The sequence below is a fragment of the Vulpes vulpes genome, chromosome 5 (genome assembly GCF_048418805.1).
Source record: "Vulpes vulpes isolate BD-2025 chromosome 5, VulVul3, whole genome shotgun sequence".
Lineage (NCBI taxonomy): Eukaryota > Metazoa > Chordata > Mammalia > Carnivora > Canidae > Vulpes > Vulpes vulpes.
This window is the reverse complement of record NC_132784.1, coordinates 74,311,887-74,332,651: the sequence shown is the minus strand read 5'-3', so window position 1 is coordinate 74,332,651 and position 20,765 is coordinate 74,311,887. Positions and strand designations below refer to the sequence as shown.

The 20,765-nt window shown below is 52.3% G+C and overlaps 2 protein-coding genes across 3 annotated transcripts; both read left to right on the top strand.

The window, feature by feature from the left end:
• The first annotated feature begins 690 nt into the window (after positions 1 to 690).
• RAPSN (receptor associated protein of the synapse) lies at positions 691 to 11,334 on the top strand. Its single transcript, XM_026004001.2, has 8 exons — positions 691 to 1,245; positions 1,697 to 2,035; positions 7,576 to 7,734; positions 8,255 to 8,353; positions 8,431 to 8,553; positions 9,093 to 9,146; positions 10,382 to 10,581; positions 11,031 to 11,334. Exons 1-8 carry the CDS (start codon positions 1,054 to 1,056, stop codon positions 11,101 to 11,103), a joined length of 1,239 nt encoding a protein of 412 aa, XP_025859786.1. The 5' UTR covers positions 691 to 1,053; the 3' UTR covers positions 11,104 to 11,334.
• Positions 11,335 to 12,625: 1,291 nt separating this feature from the next.
• On the top strand, positions 12,626 to 18,916 carry PSMC3 (proteasome 26S subunit, ATPase 3). Of its 2 annotated transcripts, XM_026004003.2 has the most exons (12): positions 12,626 to 12,970; positions 13,218 to 13,301; positions 13,830 to 13,955; positions 14,353 to 14,457; positions 14,570 to 14,632; positions 14,897 to 15,034; positions 15,494 to 15,637; positions 15,759 to 15,907; positions 17,176 to 17,272; positions 17,464 to 17,609; positions 18,468 to 18,549; positions 18,730 to 18,916. In XM_026004003.2, exons 1-12 carry the CDS (start codon positions 12,944 to 12,946, stop codon positions 18,838 to 18,840), a joined length of 1,272 nt encoding a protein of 423 aa, XP_025859788.1. In that variant the 5' UTR covers positions 12,626 to 12,943; the 3' UTR covers positions 18,841 to 18,916. The 2 variants fall into 2 exon arrangements, with proteins under 2 accessions (XP_025859788.1, XP_025859787.1); XM_026004002.2 differs by lacking the exon at positions 14,353 to 14,457 and having other exon boundaries at positions 12,647 to 12,970.
• Positions 18,917 to 20,765: the final 1,849 nt, after the last annotated feature.

Genomic DNA, 20,765 nt, shown 5'->3' with positions numbered 1-20,765 from the left:
CTTCTCCACAGTGTCTGGCATTAAAAGTCACTGTTAGGCACCCTTTCAAGCTGAGATGGAGATGGGAATTGGGATGCTTCTTAACCCTTCAGGGATCAACTCCTGTCCCTGGTGGGTGGTATGCTATGGAGCAGTTGGACACAGCTTGGGGGTGACCTCCTGCTGTTCTATGTCCTCTCCAGCTAGTTCATTCATTCTAATCCACTGAGGTGGGTACCAGCACTCTCTTGCCCACAGTCACATGGCCCACACAGCTAGTAAGTGGCAGAGTCAGTCTGGCTCCAGGGTGCATGCTGTCCCCACTATCCTGTGCTGTCTCATAGCACCCCTCTGGGTCAGGCTTTTTAGCCTGTTGTTCTCTTCATTTCAGATGAAGAAGCTGAGGAACAGAGAGGTGAATGACCTGGCTTGGGTCATACTGTGAGTGTGGATGAGATGTTGGGTGTGGTGTGGGTGTGCATATGGAGGATTGATCCTGGTCCCCAGTGCCCAGCGAATCCCAGAAACAAAGCCTGGGGAGGAGTAGGTCTGGGGGGAAGGTTGTGATGGGTGGGGGTATGCAGGGCTCAGGGCTGGCCACCCGCCTCACTTCATCCCTGCTTCCTCCAGGCCCTCAGCCTGTCCCTGGAGGCGGCTCCTCGGCCAGGCCACGGGGAGGGCCTGCAGGGCCAGGGAGGCAGGGCCAGTGTCAGAGGCCCCGAGGAGACACCCAAGGTTGAGGGGGAGCAGGGAGCAGGGTGCCTGCATCCTGGGGAAGCCACCTCCCAGCCTGGGTGGGGGGGTGCGGCAGAGGCCCGCGTGACACTGTAGCTGACATTCCTCAGCGGCCACGTGGCCCCAACTGGCAGGGACAGCTGCGGACTGGGGCCGGACAAGCCTTGTTCCCAGGGTGGCGCCCGCTCTCCATCTAGGCCCCTTCTGGGCCCCTGCCTGGCGCCGCTGTCCTCCCTGGGGCTCCGTGGGCAGCTGGCACTGTGGTCTGCGCCATGAACGCCTAGAAGCCGGGAGCGCCCAGGGTCTCTCCCTCCTCGTGCGGTGCAGGGCTCTGCGAGGATGGGGCAGGACCAGACAAAGCAGCAGATCGAGAAGGGGCTCCAGCTGTACCAGTCCAACCAGACCGAGAAGGCGCTGCACATGTGGATGAAGGTGCTAGAGAAGAGCGCCGACCTCGTGGGGCGCTTCCGCGTGCTGGGCTGCCTGGTGACGGCGCACTCGGAGATGGGCCGCTACAAGGAGATGCTGAAGGTGGGCCCGGGCTGCCCACCCTCCTGGCTCCTCACGCTCCCCTGCGTCCCCCTGGCTAGCAGCCCAGCCCCGCAGGGGGCTCCCAGACCCGTCGAAGGCCCTTGGGCCTTGAACTTCTGTGTGACACGGAGACGGAGCTTCTGGGCTTCAGGGCTCGGCAATGGCCAGGCCCCGCCTGGGAAGCTAGCTTCCAGCCTTCCTGTTTGGGCTCCGGGTTTGAGGCTGTGGGTAGGTGGGTGGGTGGGTGGCCCAGGAAGGCCGGGGGCGAAAGCTGAAGGGCCTGTGTTTGGCTCCAGGGCTGATGCTCCTGGCCTGTGGCTGGGGAACAGAGAGCTCATCTGAGGCCTTGGCTGGAAGCTCTGGGTCCGAGGCCTTGGCTGCGAGGCGGGGAGGAGGCCCGGTCTGAGGCCTGGAGCCCAGGCTGACCGCTCCTGCCCTTGCCCCCGGGCAGTTCGCTGTGGTGCAGATCGACACGGCTCGGGAGCTGGAGGATGCCGACTTCCTTCTGGAGAGCTACCTGAACCTGGCACGCAGCAACGAGAAGCTGTGTGAGTTCCACAAGACCATCTCCTACTGCAAGACTTGCGTCGGCCTGCCCGGCACCAGGGCGGGCGCCCAGCTCGGAGGCCAGGTCAGCCTGAGCATGGGCAATGCCTTCCTGGGCCTCAGCCTCTTCCAGAAGGCACTGGAGAGCTTCGAGAAGGCCCTGCGCTACGCCCACAACAATGACGATGCCATGCTCGAGTGCCGCGTCTGCTGCAGCCTGGGCAGCTTCTATGCCCAGGTCAAGGTAGGCCTCGGGCCCAGGGGGGTGGGCGGGGGAGGGCTCGGGTCCCCTGACACCCTCCTGTGAGTCACACTCCCCATTCAAGACCGTACTCAGTCCTCCCACATAGGAGAGTCTGAGAGGGAAGACTCACCCAGGAAGGTGCAGACTTACCGGGAAGGGCAGAGCCAGCATTCAAACCTTGGTCTGTCTGCCCTCTGGAGGACCAGGAGGCTCCTTGTGAGGACTGGCCATGAACCTGTACTGCCATGTGTTTGCTGTGTGGTCTTGGACATGGCACCTCTCATCTCGGAGCCTTGGTAGGCACATCTATACAATGAGGGAGAACAGGGCCCACTGTCCAGCACAGTTGTTAAGGATTCATTCATCAAGTATTTATTGACTGTTTACTCTATGCCGTGCTGCTCTGTTGGCTTGGGATGCAAGCAGTGAAAATAACAGCAAAGCCCCTGGCCATGTAAAGCTTGCATTCTAGAAAAAGTCAAATATAATCAGTAACTCAATCACACAGCGCTCTAGAAAGTGCTTAGGAGAAAGTGGGAAAGGGGGTGGGAAGTGCCGAAGATGGGGTGTTACAACTTCAAATAGAATGACTGGAAGGCCTCGGAGAGGTGTTATCAGTCTGATGGTTGGAAGCAGATGAGAGGGTGAGCCATGCAGAAAACTGGTAAAAGCCTGAAACAGAGACAACAGCAAAAGCAAAACTCTGCCCTGGGTGGGGGGAGTGGGGCATAGCTGGCCTATTCTAGGGACTACGGAGGCCAGCATTGCTGTCGCAGGTGTGGGACAAGGGGGTGGGAGGTGGTGAGAACCAAGGGGGCGGGGGGGGGGGGGCGGGGGGGGGGAGAAGGCAGATGGGGAGTGGACAGAGGAGCCAGAGACCACAGGCTTATTTCTGGTCCAGTGTTTGTTTGGCCAGGACCCTAGGCATCCAGGCTGCCCTTGGCCCACGGGGGATGTTGATGCCTGGCACACAGTATATGCTTAATAAACCTGGGGGTAGATAGGTGTGCAAATGCTGATGAATCAAAGGTGAGGTGCGAGCAAATGAGAATCATTTGCTCGCAAATGAGAGTCATCCAGGATGCCACCGAGGATTTTGTTTTCAGCAACCAGACGTAGGAAGAACCCACTCAGTGAGATTTGAAAAATGGGAGAGGGATGGAGTGTTTTAAGATCTTTTTTTTTTTTTAAGATTTTATTTATTTATTCATGAGAGACACAGAGAGAGAGGCAGAGACACAGTCAAAGGGAGAAGCAGGCTCCAGGCAGAGACCCCAGAGCGGGACTTGATCCTGGGACTCCAGGATCATGCCCTGAGCCGAAGGCAGACGCTTAATTGCTGAGTCACGCAGGCGTCCCCAAATCTTTTTTATTATGAAGACAATTAACCATACAGGAAAAAAGAATAATATAATGAATCTCCATATCCCCACCATTTAGATTGAACAATTATTAATATTACCCATATATGACACCATATTTTAACTGAAGTGTTGTGACATGAAATTATAGATAGACATCATGATACTTTACCCCAAAGTAGTGCAGTATGCATCTCTGAAAGAAAAAAAAGATATTTTCTTATATAAGGATACTTTCTTATGTAATCACAGTTATCTCTTAAATATCTCTGCTTATCCTGAAAACACGCCTCTACCCTCTGCTTCTAGAAATTGGAACACAAACAAGAGGCACACGTGCAGTGGGCATTATGTCTCTTAAGTCTCTTTCAGTAGGAGATTTCTCTCCTCCCCTTTATTTTCCATGATTTATCCAACAAGGGGATGGATTGCCCTAGAACGTACTTCATCTCATTGTCCCCTTGCTTCTGCAAGGAGTCATGTGACTGGGGTTTTGTGGGGTTTTTTCCTCCCCTCTGCTCCCTGTGAATGGGAACTCAGTGACTAGGGAAGACTCGGGTCACACTGTTTTGGTAAGAAGACTGTGTCAGCGCTGCTCGGAGCTTCATGTTGCATCACATCCCATATGGGGACAATGACCTGATCCCTTGGTTTTAGGGTTTGTGTTTGTCCTTTTGTGACCAGGAGGTGAACTTGGAGGGAGGTGACTTCTGGCTTCCTGTGAATGTTCAGTTCTGTGGCCACAGTTTCCACTGGGCAGATTTAGTGTCCAGTGATGTTTCTTGCCTGCATCAGTTCTTCTATTTCAACTGAAGGGAATGGCAATTTCCAAGTCCTACCATTCTTCTACAGTTGTTGGCTGGATTTTTCTGTAAGGAAGAACTGTCCTCCATCAAACGGGCTAGTTAGCTCCTCTGAAATGCAGTTCCTGCATAAAAGGCATAAATATTTCTTCCTTTCCTTTCCTTTATTTATTTTTTTAAAGATTTTATTTATTTGAGAGAGAAAGAGCATGAGGATGAGCGAGGGAGGGGGCAGAGGGAGAAGCAGGCTCTCCCCTAAGCAGGAAGCCCAATGTGGGGCTTGATCCTAGGACCCTGGGATCACAATCTGAGCCGAAGGTAGATGCTTAACTGGCTGAGGCATCCAGGCATCCCTCGCTTCCTTTAATTATCACTTTGATGATGAGGAGTTGAAGTTATACCCGCCTTCAATGATCATACTTACTTGTTTTACTTTCTTCTTTTTGAGTATTGCTATGAAATCCTGGATTTTTAAAATATTCAGTATTCTTCAGTTTTGTTTTTTTTTTTGTTTTAAGATTTTATTTATAAAAAAAAAAAAAAAGATTTTATTTATTCATGAGAGACACAGAGGGAAAGGCAGAGACATAGGCAGAAGCAGGCTCCTTGAGGGGAGCCTGATGCGGGACTCGATCCCAGGACCCTGGGGATCACAACCTGAGCCAAAAGCAGACAATCGCTGAGCCACCCCAGTGCCCCTAGTACTCTTCAGTTAATTGTAATGTTGTTTTTTCTGATGCTCAAAATATCTTGACTTTAGCTAATGGTATTCCTTCGATATAACTCCTGTGTCCTTTGGACGAGACTTTATTTAAACATTGAAAGTGTTCTGATTTTCTGGAACAATAAACTATCCCAGGCTCATTTTGTTTTTTTTTGTTTTTTTTTTTTTTGTTTTTTTTTTTTCCAGGCTCATTTTGTATAGCCCCCACCCCGGACCTGAAATCAGCCATTTTTCTGGGCTTTTCTGGTGGGAAGTCATATTAAAGACCAAATGTGGGTTCTCAAGGTGCTCATTGCTACTGGGTTGTCATGGCTTCTAGATCTTTTTAGTTGCCAAGACAACTAAGTTTATGCTGATATTTGCAATTCAAATCTAATGTTTCAGGATTTTCCTTAATTTATTTTAATCTTGATTCTCTTTTCTCCTAGACTGAAAATGTTGGCTTTTAGCAACATAATTACATATTTATTTTATCCTAAAAAATTCACAAAATACTCTTTTCTGTGTGGTCATATTAGTATAATGCAACATAATACATGATGTAATAATATCTTATAGCATTATATTTTAATATTATATTGTGTTATATTATAATAACTATAATTAAACTTATAATTAATTATATTAATATGATGATATAGTTAGGGCTATTTATTTCCATTTTCTATCTTTAGGGGTTTTTTTAAGATTTATTTTTTATTTTTTATTTTTTATTTATTTTTATTTTATTTTATTTTTTTTAAGATTTTTTTTTTTAATTTGAGAGAGAGAGAACAAGCAGTGGGGAGGGGCAGAGGGAGAGAGAGAGAGAGTAAAAAAGAGAGAGAGAAGCAGACTACCCACTAAGCAGGGACCCAAAGTGGGGCTCGATCCCAGGAGATGGGGATCATGACCTAAGCCAAAGGCAGAGGCTTAACTAGCTGAGGCACTCAGGCGCCTCTATCTTTGGGGTTTTTAAAAAATTAAAGTATTTTGAATATTTAAAACATTTACATGGCTTCAAATTAAAAACATACATTGGGAGACACCTGGGTGGCTCAGCGGTTGGGCGCCTGCCTTCAGCTCAGGTTGTGATTCTGGGATCCGGGATCGAGTCCCACGTCAGGCTCCCTGCATGGAGCCTGCTTCTCCCTCTGCCTGTGTCTCTGCCTCTGTGTGTGTGTGTGTGTGTGTCTCATGAATAAATAAATAAATCTTAAAAAAAGAAAACATACATTGGCAAGGGGCACTGGGCTGGCTTAGTTGGTGGAACGTGTGACTCTTGGTCTCAGGGTCGTGAGGTCCAGCCCCGTGTAGGGCATAAAGATTACTTAAGTAAATAATTTTTTTAACTATGTAACAGAATTTGTGAAGAACAGATTTTTATTGGCGTTATTGGGAGTTCTCTTTTGGTCATATTAACTTGGAGATGCCTATTGGATATTAAGTAGAAGATCAAATAGATTTTCTAAGAGAAAGAATGGAGCAATGGGGCTTAGCTGAAGGAGACATGAGGTCTGAAGAAGATTGATTTGATTTTTTTTAAAAAAAGATTTTATATATTTATTTATTTGACAGAGAGAGAGAGAGAGAGAGAGAGCACGCACAAGCAGGGGGAATGGTAGGCAGAGGGAGAGGGAGAAGCAGACTTCATGAGATTTCTTTTTTTATTTTTTTTAAAGATTTTATTTATTTATTCATAGACAGAGAGAGAGAGAAAGAGAGGCAGAGACACAGGCAGAGGGAGAAGCAGGCTCCATGCAGGGAGCCCGATGTGGGACTCGATCCCGGGTCTCCAGAATCACACCCCAGGCTGCAGGCGGCGCCAAACCGCTGCGCCACCAGGGCTGCCCTCTTTTTTTATTTTTTAATGAGGTAATAAATGCCAGAATATGTTTGTAGGATGATGGGAATGATTGAGCCCAAGGAGATGGGGGATGTGTCCAGAGCCCCCATGGAGGGGCTCACACCTGTTGGAGCAGGGAGTCCTCCATGGTGGCAGGAAGGAGGCAGAGTGATCCATCTCATGGATTTGGTGGAGAAGAGTCCTTTTCTGACTTTCTTCTGTTTTCCCTGTGGAGTGATGAAGCAAGGTCATCAGCTGAGATCCAGCAGGTAGAAAGAGTATTTGGAGGTGTGAGGAGAACGAAGGGATGAAGGAATGATTTCACTGCCCCAGTGAGTCTGTTCCGATGTTCTTTGGGGCTGACAATCAGTCACTGAGCCTTTGGGAAGCACCTGCTGCTGGGTACTGGGGGGCAGACACTACTGGGGGTGCTGGTACCCCTTTTTGTGTGTCTCTGAAGATAAAAGGGGCCCAACTGGGAGTAAGTGAGAAGCCAACTGTATTTTCTTGCCTTCTCATTCATTCCTTCATTCAACAAATATTCATTGTGCATCTACAAAGTGCTAAGAACTGTGCTAGGCTCCTGGGCTACATCAGCAAACTGGATGAAAATTCCTATGTCTGTGGAGCCCACACCCTTTCAGTGGCTGTTCCCTCTGCCTGGATCCCTTTTCCTTGGATACATGAATGAATGAGTGAACACCGGCAGGGCCTATGGGTACCCACTATGGGTTGATGGAGACGCCAGGCCCTGGAGCCCCTGACTTGGGCATCCTGCCATTCACAGTGCCCCTTCTTGTCCCACCTCCTCCCTGTGTCCCCCGCAGGACTACGAGAAAGCCCTGTTCTTCCCCTGCAAGGCCGCAGAGCTCGTTAGCGACTATGGCAAAGGCTGGAGCCTCAAGTACCGGGCCATGAGCCAGTACCACATGGCTGTGGCGTACCGCCTGCTGGGCCACCTGGGCAGCGCCATGGAGTGTTGTGAGGTGGGGCAGGGGGGAAGGCGGGCAGGTAGAGGGTGGTGGTATGGGCTAAGGGGTCCTCCTTCCACATCAGGCCACTTAGGGTCCCAAGATTTGCCCGTAGCCCCCTTCTCCAAGAGCCCCCGAAGGATGTGTTTGTTCTGCCCACCTCTCTGCTCCCTTCCAGTCCATTCTCAGGGGAGAGGGCTTCCTTCTGCCTCCACCCACACACATCCTCTGTGGGTTGCTTTAAATTGGAAGAGAGCTAGTCTCTGGAGTTCCACTGACCTGGGCTCAAATCCTAGCATTGCCACTTATGAGCCAGGTGACCTTGATCAAGTCACTTCTGCTCTCTGAACCTGTGTCCACTTCTCTGGGCGTTGTGAGACCTCACTGGTTTCATGTGCAGGGCTTCGATGCCATGCTAGGTGTATTGGATAGGGTGATCTCTGGGATGCCCTGTCAGAGGGTCTCACTGGAATGACACCCTGGTGGGTGGGTGGGGGCAGATGGGCAGGCTGGAGCAACCAGGTTCCCTCCACAGGAATCTATGAAGATTGCACTGCAGCACGGGGACCGGCCACTCCAGGCACTCTGCCTGCTGTGTTTTGCCGACATCCACCGGAGCCGTGGGGACCTGGAGGTGAGGCCACTGGGGTACAGAGGGAGGGGTTGCAGGCCTGGCCCAGTCTGATCGCACCTTCCCACCTGGCTGTGCAGACAGCCTTCCCCAGGTACGACTCTGCCATGAGCATCATGACTGAGATTGGAAACCGCCTGGGGCAGGTGCAGGTGCTGCTGGGAGTGGCCAAATGCTGGATAGCCAGGAAAGCACTGGACAAGGTGAGGTCGGGCCCTTTCCTATACCCCCCCGCTCTCCCCACTGCTCCTATTTGCAGCCAGTAGTGACCTACTGGCCAAAAGTCTGTGGGGCTGGCTGGTCCTGGGCAGAACTCTTCCAGACATTTTGTCTAACATCAGCTTCACCTGAATCCCATAAGGTGAGTACATTCCAAGTTATTTTCCAGACTCAGAAAAGGCTCACGACGTGCCCAGACCCACAACTACTAAAGAGCCAGAGCTGGGTTTGAACTCAGGATGCGTTAACTGCTTTCCTGATTTCACAACACCCAATGAGACAGGAATAGTCTTCCCATTCTGTATCTGAATAAACTGAAGCAGCAGGTAACTTGCCCACACTGTGGCTCTGTGACTGGGCTCCAGCCTCCTTTTGCTACCTTCTCAGGCAGGGCAGCTGCCCAGCCATGCTGCCCTCCTCAAGCCCGCCCCTCCCTGCCCCTTCCCTTCCCCTTCCCTTCCTGTGAGCCAAGGCCTCTGCCAGAGAACTCTGCCCGTAGCCCTGGCCTATGCTTGCCTTCTAGGCTCTGGATGTCATCGAGAAAGCCCAGGACCTGGCAGAGGAAGTGGGGAACAAGGTCAGACCTGATTCTGTCTTCTGGGTCTGGAGTCAAGAGGCCAAGGTGGGATCTTGGGTGTGTGGGAAGGGCTACCCTGAGCCTGCACATGCCCTGAGCTCTTCTAGATCTCCAGGGGCTCCCACCACCCATTCCCAGACCCTGGCTGTTTCTCTTCCACCCACAAAGCACTTTGGAGGGCAGGGCAAGAAATCTGTAGCTCAGAGGACGTCAGAATTCCTCAGAGCTTCTTGATAGTCATTAGAAATCCTAACAGTGGGTCCAGTCACCAAGAGCTGGGTACACTCAGGTGCTTCTAGGTATTGGTCCCAGTCCTCACCGTCTCCCTGCGAGGTGAGCGCAAGCCCCATTTTTAGAGTTAAGGCAAGTGAGGCTCAGTGGATTACTCCAGGTCTCACACTTTGTACCTGGTCTGTCTTAACTCTAAAGCCCGCATTCCTCCCATAGTGTATGTGGCCTCTCAATTTTAGGTTTAGTATCCAAACCTTTAAATTTTGAAAATAAGCTCAGTGTTACTTGAGGTCTTCTAGAAAATATAAATTTCTCTGGGATCCAGTGCACAGCACAACTAAAATGCCAAATTTTAAAAAAGATTTTTATTTATTTACTTGAGAGAGAGAGAGTGAGTGAGAAAGAGCACAAGCCAGGAGGAGGGGCAGAGGGAGAGGGAGAAGTAGGCTCCTCACTGAGCAGAGCCCTATGCAGGGCCTGATCCCAGGACCCCGAGATCATGACCTAAGCCGAAGACAGATGCCCAACAGACTGAGCCACCCAGGTGCCCCTAAAATGCCAAATATCTTTATTTTTGGATAGATTATAGCTGCTCAGTTTTACCCAAGTATCTCAGGTTGGTCACAGATGCCAATGAGCTGTTTGTTATGTGTATTCAATTAACAAAAACAGAAGAGCAAATTCATTCTTATGGAATCAGTGCAGCAGATCTGGTCAATAAAATTCTTCAAAAACATGGGGTTCCTAGGTAGTTCTAGGGGTGAAGACTGCTTACTTCACCCATCCTTTCATTCTGCATGAGGGGAAACCAAGGCCCAGAGGGCAGGACGTTTCTCCTAGGCCCATCAGCCAGCCAAGAGCACCGCCAGGACCAGACCCTGTGTGTACTGACGGCTCAGTGGTCCTTCGGGGGCCACTTCTCGGGCTGGGCAAGGAGGGAGGCTCACTGGGACTGACTTGGTCTTTGTCCCCTATGCCCGCTCTCTGCTCCCCACTGGCCCCAGCTAAGCCAGCTCAAGCTGCACTGCCTGAGCGAGAGCATCTACCGCAGCAAGGGGCTGCAGCGGGAGCTGCGTGCCCATGTCGTGCGCTTCCATGAGTGTGTGGAGGAGACTGAGCTCTACTGCGGGCTGTGTGGCGAGTCCATAGGTGAAAGGAACAGCCGGCTGCAGGCCCTGCCCTGCTCGCACATCTTCCACCTCAGGTGAGGGCTCCTGGCTTGTGGGCAGGGGGCTCTGTGGGGTACGCTAGGGCCCCAGCTGGCCTAACCACAGTAGTAATGTTAAGCGTAGTGCTCCCTTCGTTCTAAGAGCTTCCCCTGTAATAAATAACTCCTTGAATCCTCCCAGCAGCCCTGTGAGGTGGCCATCACTATTCTTCCAAAGAGAATTCAGAGAGGCCCCTCAAAGGCCATGGGATTCAGACACCCAGGGCTAGACCTGCCTCAGGGCTGGGACAGGTACCATTCTCCATGCTGACCTCCTGACCTCCTAGAAGCCCCAGAACAGAGTACCAGGGGCAAGCAGGGCCACCAGGCCCTACCTTCTCCCTTGACGCCTTCCCAGATCCTGTAGAGGGGAGGGGTAGGGAGAGAGCCCAGGCCCAGGATGAAAGCATGGGTTCAGTAAATAAACCTTTCCTTTGCCTCGAAAGGTGCCTGCAGAACCACGGGACGCGGAGCTGCCCCAACTGCCGCCGCTCATCCATGAAGCCTGGCTTTGTGTGAGTCCCATCAGCAGTCCTGGGCTCCTGCTTCCCCTCCCCCTGCCCCTCATCATGCCCAGGGCACCTGACTAGCCATACCTTGGATCCTGTTTACTCTTGGGGTAGCCGCCAGGACCTCCTCCAAACTCAGCCAGGGCCCAGGGCCTGCCCGCTGTTGCTCCTCCAGGCTCAGCTGACCTCCCTGCCTCTTTGTACTTTGCTCTTTATAGAAAAATAAACTGTTTGTACCTGACCCCAGCAATTCTGACTCTTTTTGCGGGTGTGCTGTGGCCAGCACAGGACAGCTTCTTCCCCAATTGGTTTTCTTGACTCTTGTCAGGCAACTCTAACAAGTGTGAGTTTGGGATCAGCAGCTCTTGTGCTGACAGCTGACTCACTGAACAACCCTGGACAAAGTCACTTAACTTTTATGATCGTCCATGCCCTTATCTAACATGGAGAATGATAGGAGTGCTTGACTGGCTCAGTCAGTGGAGCGTGTAACTCTTGATCTTGGTGTCTTGAGTTCGAGCCCCACATTGGGCATAGAGCTTACTTTAAAATAAATAAATAGGGATGCCTGTGTGGCTCAGCAGTTGAGCGTCTGCCTTTGGCTCAGGGTGTGATCCGCGTCTCGAGATTGAGTCCTGCATTGGGCTCCCTACGGGGAGCCTGCTTCTCCCTCTGTGTCTCTGCCTGTGTCTCATGAATAAATAAATAAAATCTTTATAAATAATAAATGAATGAATGAATAAATAAATAAGTAATAAATGAAAAAATTGCGAATGATGATCCAATCTGTCCACTGGGCAGGGCTGTTGAGAGGAGGGAAGAAATGCTGTTACTCGCAGAGCTGGTTTGCCAAACTGAGCAGCTGCAAATGCTGTTACTTAAAGAAATCTCTGCCTTCAACTGCTTCAAGAAAACCACGAGGCAGGTTCTCACCAAGTTTGCAGATTATTTGTGAAGGCTCGGCTTAAAAGAAATGCTTGGTGGCTGACATGAAGTTCATTTTAAAGGTGCCCTGGGTCTCACCTCACAGTGATATGCAGAGGATCCTCCGGAGCAAAGGACGCAGATACAACAAAAATGGGTCTCATGATCCAGAGATCTGCCCTACTTCCTGAGATGACAAGAAACGAGTACAGATGTTGGTCATAATGTTTTTAATTGGAGAGGCTGTTGTCAATGGAGCTCATCCCACGTGGGCAGTTCTGTGGCGCTGCTCAAAAGTTAGCAGCAGCAGCGATTTCTCTTTAAAATTGGTTAATGATTCTCTCTGGTAGCCCTGGGCATGCCCTTTTTCTGGCCCTCTGCACACGCCTCTGCTGCCTATGGTTTGGGAGGCAGAGCCATCTCGAGAATCCTTTATTTCCTAGCTGCGCCAGATCCTGTGGTCGAGTCCCCGCTTCCAAAGCGCCCTTTCAATCACCGGCCAGTTTAAGACTACATTTCCCAAAGGCTCTCGAGGCTCCCATCGCTTCTCCCGCCCCTTCCGGTTTCACATCCAGGCTCCGCCCATCGCGCGCAGCGACCAATAGCGCATCCACCTGTCGCTCCGGCTTAAACAGGACGAGGGCGGTAACGCTTCAGGAGCGGTGGAGGAGCCGGGGGCGGGTCCTGTGTCCCGGGCTTTCTCATTTGAATAGGAGGAGCAGATTCGTCACGGCCGTGGCGGCCGGAACTAATTCGGTTAAGTGAGGAATTGGAGAGAGAGGTCCGCCACTACTCAGGAGCAGGCCTTCAGAAAGATAGTATTAATCTCCGGGCCGAAGCTTCTGTCCGTTTCGATCTTCAGTCTTCTCCTTCAGGACGTGAATCTGCTGCCAAAACTCGAGGATCCAGTGACTCGGCAGGAGAAGATGGCGACCGTGTGGGATGAGGCTGAGGTGCGCGCTGGGGGAATTGGGGATCCCTGAGCCGGGTCCAGTGGGAAGACGCCCTTGGTGGGAGGCCTCGAAGAGGTTGGGGGGTCGAGTTCTGGCCTGGTCTCGGGGTCGGAGCCGCTTGGGATGTGGGCAAGGGGCTCGACTCCTTCAATTCGGTTTTATGGGCAGGGAAGCTGAGGCTGTTAGTGGGGTTCGGAGGAGGCGGAATCCTTGCCCTGAGTTAAAAAAAAAAATTTTTTTTTAACAGCAAGATGGAATCGGGGAGGAGGTGCTCAAGATGTCCACAGAAGAGATTATCCAGCGCACACGGCTGCTGGACAGTGAGATCAAGGTGGGCTCACAGCCCCGGTGGCCGGCAGCGAAGCCCCCACAGGGCCGGCCCTGGAGATCCCAGCGGCTTCTTTTACGTTCTTCTCACGGCCTTTCCAGGAAGACGTAGGGCCCGCGGATTATTAAAAAAAAAAAAAAAGGAAAAATTAAGCCTTACCTCTGGGAGACCGAGTGGTGGGAAGGCAGGTCTGAGAGGATTCATCAGGCTCCCTTTTCCAGTGAGGTCTTTAAATAATTTCTCTTGAGAATCTTTCTTTTAGGGAGCCCAAATTTTACAGATGAGGAAACAGGTTTTTTACTGTGCTGAAGTAGGAGCCCTTAATGAGAAGCAGGAGCTAAAACCTATATTTGCTTGATTCAGAGCCCTGCTCTTTTCCCTCTGCTGCAACTGCTTCAGGAGGTTTCCAGACGGAGTCAGCGGATGCAGGAAGGTCCCCCTGGTCCCTCTGGGCCTCACCAGTTACAGGGCCCTCCCTAGGATAAGGGTGAGCCAAGGCTGAACATTTGCTTCCACTTGCTCTCATCCCAGATCATGAAGAGTGAAGTGTTGCGAGTTACCCATGAACTCCAGGCCATGAAAGACAAGATCAAAGAGAACAGTGAGAAAATCAAAGTGAACAAGACCCTGCCATATCTTGTCTCCAACGTCATCGAGGTGTGTGTGTATGTGGAGGGGAAGAGAAAGGGTCAGCTGGGCTTGGAGGCAGCCTACAGTAGGGCCATTGGAGAAAGAGTGGGTGAAAGTTTTGAGGCCCAAATTGCATTTAGAGCTCTGCCTTGCGGGGCCCCCTCCCTAGTGTGCATTTCCAGGGCACTATACACACACGTCGATACCCTGAAGAGGCCTAAGAAGCCACACATTTCCTCCTTACTTGGAGGTAGAGAGCTCTCTGCGGAGAAGCAACACCTAAATGGATCTTATCAATGCCCTGGGCCTGGGATAGTCTGAGGAGTGAGGTGGATTGTCTTGGCCTGGGAAGCATTGGACTCTGGGGAGTGGAGGGGGCTGAGCAGGACCTCTTGACCTGAGCTCCCCCCCCCCCCCCCCCCAGCTTTTAGATGTTGATCCCAATGACCAAGAAGAGGATGGTGCCAATATTGACCTGGATTCTCAGAGGAAGGGTAAATGTGCAGTGATCAAAACCTCTACACGACAGGTGAGGATAGCTCTAGGATAGAACTGAGGAGGGTGAGGAATGGATGTGGGACAGGACCAGGGAGCTTTATTGAGGACAGTAACTGAGATTGAACCTGGAATTTTTCCTACAGACATACTTCTTGCCTGTGATTGGGTTGGTGGATGCTGAAAAGCTAAAGCCAGGAGATTTGGTGGTGAGCGGTGTCCCTGAGCCCAGGGAGGGCTTTTCCAATGAGGTTTCTCCCATGGACTAGCTGAGCCTCTGCCCCAGGCCCAGGTCACTGTTGGCCCTGCATCTTGGCAGAGCATCCCGGAGAGTTTGAGCTTGTCTGCTTGCTCTTTGGTTGTCGTCTTTCCTAGTCCTGTATTTTCCTTTCAGTGTACAGACACCTGCCACCCAGCCATTTAGTTAGGTCTTGAGCTGGGACAAATCTGAAGGCTTCGTGCTCTGTCCCCAGGGTGTGAACAAAGACTCCTATCTGATCCTGGAGACCCTGCCCACAGAGTATGACTCACGGGTGAAGGCCATGGAGGTGGATGAGAGGCCCACAGAACAATATAGTGACATCGGGGGCCTGGATAAGCAGATTCAGGAGGTGAGAGAAGCACTGGCCAGTAGTAGCCAGTAGCAGCCTTGCCGGCCATTTGTGGTTTTTTTGCTTCATTGACCAGAGCACTTACTGCCAATGTGCCTCTTAGCATAGCATCCTAGGGACGTAAGGAGGCTGCTGTGTAACAGTTTAGGAGGCTGAAGTCCAGAGAGCTTAAATGACTTGTTGAGGGTCACAGAAGGTTAGGGCCAGAGCGGTGACTAGAACTCAGGTTCCTGGTTCTTCCCCTGATACCTTTCTACTATATCCTGCTGTCCCTGGAGAAGCCATAACCAGCCTTGGTGGGAGTGAGCATCCTGGGTCCTTTTGATGCAGGGGAAGGAGAGTCAGTGTCTCTGAATTGGAGTAGGAGGGATATGGGTTATTAGGGTTGAGGTCATTAAGTGTTGGGCCGTAGGAGCCCTTGGGGCGTCACTCTCCTCACCCAGGACTTCTTCCTGGCAGCTGGTGGAAGCTATTGTCTTGCCAATGAACCACAAGGAGAAGTTCGAGAACTTGGGGATCCAGCCTCCAAAAGGGGTGTTGATGTATGGCCCCCCAGGTACAGGGAAGACGCTGCTGGCCCGGGCTTGCGCTGCACAAACCAAGGTGAGTGCTTTGGGAGAAAATGAGGAAGAAAGAAGCAGAAGCTAAAGCTCTACCAAATGGGCTGAGAGGGACTTCCCTTGGTGTCTTTGGCCTGACTCTCATTGCCATGCCCCCCCAACAGGCTACCTTCCTGAAGCTGGCTGGCCCCCAGCTGGTGCAGATGTTCATTGGGGATGGTGCCAAGCTGGTCCGGGATGCCTTTGCCCTGGCCAAGGAGAAAGCGCCATCCATTATCTTCATTGATGAGCTGGATGCCATTGGCACTAAGCGGTAAGGGGGTGCTGAATGCCACCAAGGAGATCGTTCTAAATTCTGTTTCCCACCCTGTCCCCTGCTTCCCCTGGAATGGTGACAGCTCTACTCTTCTGGTTTTACTTCCTGAATTCTGTTCTGACTAGCTCCCCTGCTTCTTTTCTTCTGACTATCCATTCTCCTCATGGTTGCCAGCATGTTCCTTTCATACATGCTCGCTTCACTCCCATGCACCCACACTCCCTCAGACGGACATCCTACTCAGAATTTTTCATGGGCTCCCCATTGCTCCTTGGGATAAATGCTGGGCTGAGCATGGCTTGCATGGTCCCCTCTGGCTGTCCCTGATCCGCTCCACTGCATCCCGGACCTGCCCCGGCCCCCATGTCTTCACAGCATCCCTTTGGTTTGTTTGTTTGTTTGTTTGTTTGTTTATTTATTTTTATTTTTTAAAGATTTTATTTATTCATGAAAGACACAGAGGAGAGAGAGGCAGAGACATAGGCAGAGGAAGAAGCAGGCTCTATGCAGGGAGCCTGATGTGGGACTCGATCCGAGGTCTACCAGGATCATACCCCAGGCCACAGGCGGCATTAAACCACTGCGCCACTGGGGCTGCCCCTATTTATTTTTTTAAAGATATTTGAGAGAGTGTGTGTGCCTGGAGTGGGGACAGAGGAAGAAGGAGAATCTCCAACAGACTCCCTGCCGAGTGTAGAGCCCGACTCGGGCTGTCTCATGACCCCGGGATCATAACTTGAGCCGAAACCAAGAGTCAGACTCTTAACTGACTGAGCCACCCAGGGCCCAAATATCCTTTCGGTTTATAGACCCGCTCCATAATCCAAGCCCTGGCGGGAGAGATTTTGCACTTGTTCCCTTTCTGGAATGTACTTTTCCCATTCTTTATTGGTTGGTTGCTAGCCTGTTTGTTCTCAGCCTAAGGGATACTTCCTCAGGGATGCCTGCCTGGGCTCCCCCTTACGCTCCAAGTCTGGATCCCCTATTTCTAGGCTTTAGGGCAGGCAGTGGCAGGGGCACATTCACTGGGGGATAGCCCACGCAGTGGCTGGTTTTGCTCACTGCTGTATCCTCAGCCTGGCTGATCCCAGGAGCTCTCCAGTCTCTGACACCTGTTCTGTGCCAGTCCTGGGCTGGGGGCCCCACGCTGAATGAGACCTTTTCCTTCCCTGGAAAGTTGGATTAGGCTTCCAGGGGGTGGAGGAGGGGAAGGCTCTTCCCAAGCTGTGGCCTCACCAGTGTCTTGGGCCTCCTGTGTGTCCCAGCTTTGACAGTGAGAAGGCCGGAGATCGGGAGGTGCAGAGGACAATGTTGGAGCTTCTGAACCAGCTGGATGGGTTCCAACCCAACACTCAAGTAAAGGTGAGTATTGTCATCACAGATAAAGGAAATGGGGCCAGAGACCTCCTCGGTCACCCAGCTTACTGCAGCTAGAATTAGGGTTAAGGTTGTCTTGCTGTTTGATCTGGACCCTGGGCTGCCTCTGTCTGCCTGCTGTCTCTCTGGGAGCCCCGGCTTCCTCAGTTCACATTGCTGCCTCTGCCCTTGCTCAGGTCATTGCAGCCACCAACAGGGTGGACATCCTCGACCCTGCACTGCTCCGCTCAGGCCGTCTGGACCGGAAGATTGAATTCCCAATGCCCAACGAGGAGGCCCGGGCCAGAATCATGCAGATCCACTCCCGCAAGATGAATGTCAGGTGAGCGAGGACATGAGCAAGGCGCTGAGCCCCAAAGAGCCATCTTTGTTGTCTTGGTCCTGAGCGTCCCCAGGTCTCTGCCACCCCGTCTCCCTTCCCTGATCACGTGTTCTACATGCCAGCCTCCATTTCTCCCCAGAAGCCTGAGATAGAATCTTACTGGTGTCTGGGCCCTGGTTCTGGGTGCTCTCCTCCTTAGAATCACCCTGCCCTTCCTCCCTCATGGTCCAAAGTTGCACAGGTGGAGGTCCTCAGTTTCCTTGACTTCCCGTCTTGGCAGATGAGCACAGCCCAGCATGGCCCTGAAGAATCAGCTAGGGGCCACTGGGCTCTGAAGAATCAGCTAGGGGCCAAATGGACTTGGGTTCAGATCTGTGTGACCTCTAGTAGGTGGTATTTCCCATCTAAGCCTGAATTTTCTTATCTGGTGCTTGGAGATAATGTCACTGACCATGTGGGGCCATGGCACTGTCAAGTGAAGTGCTTGGTGTGGGAGATCAGGGCAGCGCTGTGCTGATGCAAGGCCTACACTACTCAAAAAAGGGGAAGACTGCCATCCTCTTGCCCCCTTACCCCAGGCTGAATCAGTCCCTGGGATCTTTGGTGCAGATTTCTAGAAGGCTAGAGCTCAAGAGACACAGAAATAACCTGGTCTCTGCTTTGACCTCCCTGCCCTTTGTCCTCTGTCTCGTACTGAGAAGAGAACAAGGCACAGCAGGGAAGGGATTGCCATTGTCATGGGGCGAGGGGACCTTGCTGCTTGATGGGGGGTGTGGGAGGACATCTCCCTCTCTTCCCTCTAGCCATCAATAACTGAGTCCTGGGGTCTTTGTCTCTACTCCTTCTCCTCCCACCCAGTCCTGATGTGAACTACGAGGAGCTGGCCCGCTGTACGGATGACTTCAATGGGGCCCAGTGCAAGGCCGTGTGTGTGGAGGCGGTGAGTGGGAGCACGTGGAGAGGGGATTGCTTCATGCTTTCTTGCCCCCCTTCCCTGAACAGGATGGGGCTTGTGACTGCAGGAGACTGCTGGGTGAGGGAGGCTTAGAAGGCTGAGGCACTTGAGAGCTGGGTCACGGGTGCGGGAAGGCACCCTAGAGCCTGTCTGTCCTGGGTGCAGGGCATGATCGCGCTGCGCAGGGGTGCCACGGAGCTCACGCATGAGGACTACATGGAAGGCATCCTGGAGGTGCAGGCCAAGAAGAAAGCCAACCTGCAGTACTACGCCTAGGAAGTTGCTCGCCACACCTGCTCCCTGGTCTGGTGCTGGTTAAAATTCAAAATAAAAGATGGTTTCAGGTCCCTGCCACCTGTCTGTTGCACGTTCCCTGGGGCCTGGGTGGAAGAGCATACCCGTTCTCCCCAGATGCCGCTGCCTGGAAACCCTAGACTGCCATGGGCCTCACAGCAGTTGTCAGGTGAGGCCCCAGGGAAGGATGGGTATGGATTACAGCTGCTGCCTGGGGTCTTCCGGCCTCCCCCCACCATGTCCGTGTCCTTTCCGACCCCTTTCCCACTCCCCGCCCCACCTGTTGGCTTCGGAGCTTGGGGCCCTACAGCTCCAGGACCAAGGGCTGGAATAGAAGCCAGCCTCTCGCCTCTCACATTTTGCTGCCTTTGTCCTTGCTTCCCTGGAAAGCCAGGCTCTAGGTCTTTGCTCCTTGGACAACCTCCCGTTTCTTGGCCCCTGAGCTGCCTCTTCCTCCCTGTGTCATTAACTTTCTTGGCTCTTTTTTTTTTTCTTTTTTTTTTTTTTTAAGAACTATTTTATTTATTTGAGACAGTGAAAACAAGCAGGGGGATCTGCAGACGGAGAGGAAGACGCAGGCTCCCCACTGAGCAGGGAGCCCAATGTGGGGCTCAGTCCTAGGACCCTGGGATCATGACCTCAGTCAAAGGCAGACATTTCACCAATTGAGCCACCGTGGCGCTCCTCTTGGCTCATTTCTTCTTGCTGAGAACTGAACCTTGAGCAAGAACACTGAGGGCCCTTCTAGGCCTGACCTTTTGTCACAAGTGTTCTCCCCCGCCCTGTTCCACTGTCAGCCCCCCTCCCCGTCAGGCCCCATGTCCTGTCCATTTCCTTGCAGATCTCGTTAGTTTTCTGCTTGCCTACCTTCCAGCCCCCCCACACCATAGCTTTTCTAGTGGCTTCACTGAGGGCTCGCTCTGGGCCCCATGCTGAACGGCTCTCGTGCATAATTTGATCTGGTTGTCTCAGTGGCCCCCAGCAGGTCAGTCCCATTTCATAGATGTGTGTAAGCAGCTGGGCCAGGATTGCTCTTAGGACATAGCTGGGATTTAAACCCAGGACAGTAAAGCATGTCTGCTTTCTACTGTGCTTCCAACGGCAGCTTTGCTGGGCCCCAGGATGCCTTTTAGAGTAAGAGCCCCTAAAAACTCCTGTCAGCTCTTACCTGCCCTCTAGCAAAAGACCCTCCACACCTCTTTCCTTGTCCTCTCCCCCAAGTGGGCGTGGACATGCCCACGGTGAGCTCCCGACAGAGCCAGCCCATCTGGAGGGCTTGGCTCCATTGTTAGCTTCCTAACCCTGGAGTCCCATCGCCTCCAGGCCACCTTCCAGAGTGTGCTAGTGTTTGCGGTGGGGATCCCCTTGGTGATCCGTGGACTTCTACCCCCTGCCCCAGGCGTTCCCAGCACAGCCTCTGATGGCTTCCAGTTTGTGTCCCTGGGGACAGACTCGGTCAGGGACAGACTGGCTGCCATTGCTTCTGCATTCTCTGTTCCCTCTCCTGACCAGTCAGGGCATTCACCTCTTGGTACCACAGTGAACCCACAGCCCCCCGCCCCCCTCCCATGCCCCAAAAGCTTCCTCATTTATAAATGGGGCCCCACTGCTTCCCTGGGCAGGCCAAGTACCGTGATTGCACGTGAACTTGCCTCCCTGCACGGGCTTAACAGGTAGGAGCTCCAGTGCCCCGAGGGAGCAGGAGTGAGTGACCGGCCCTGTGTCCCTGCCTTGGCTCCCTTTTTGCCGACAAGCTGCTGGGTCAGAGCCAGGCAGTCCCAGCTGTGAATGCAGCTGATGGCTTCTGAGTGCCCCGGGCTGACGCCAGGATGGCACAGATAAGGCATTTCTCAGCCAGGGGGCTACTGAAAGCTGTCTGGTTGGCTTGGAGAGCACAGGGAACTCAA

Excerpts from the sequence above, each read along its gene's own strand:
- RAPSN (XM_026004001.2), top strand. The coding sequence starts at position 1,054 with ATGGGGCAGGACCAGACAAAGCAGCAGATCGAGAAGGGGCTCCAGCTG. Across the intron at positions 2,036-7,575 it reads GCTTCTATGCCCAGGTCAAG|GACTACGAGAAAGCCCTGTT; the intron begins GTAGGCCTCGGG and ends TGTCCCCCGCAG. Across the intron at positions 8,554-9,092 it reads CCAGGAAAGCACTGGACAAG|GCTCTGGATGTCATCGAGAA; the intron begins GTGAGGTCGGGC and ends CTTGCCTTCTAG.
- PSMC3 (XM_026004003.2), top strand. The coding sequence starts at position 12,944 with ATGGCGACCGTGTGGGATGAGGCTGAG. Across the intron at positions 15,035-15,493 it reads TGGATAAGCAGATTCAGGAG|CTGGTGGAAGCTATTGTCTT; the intron begins GTGAGAGAAGCA and ends TCTTCCTGGCAG. Across the intron at positions 17,610-18,467 it reads TCCCGCAAGATGAATGTCAG|TCCTGATGTGAACTACGAGG; the intron begins GTGAGCGAGGAC and ends CCTCCCACCCAG.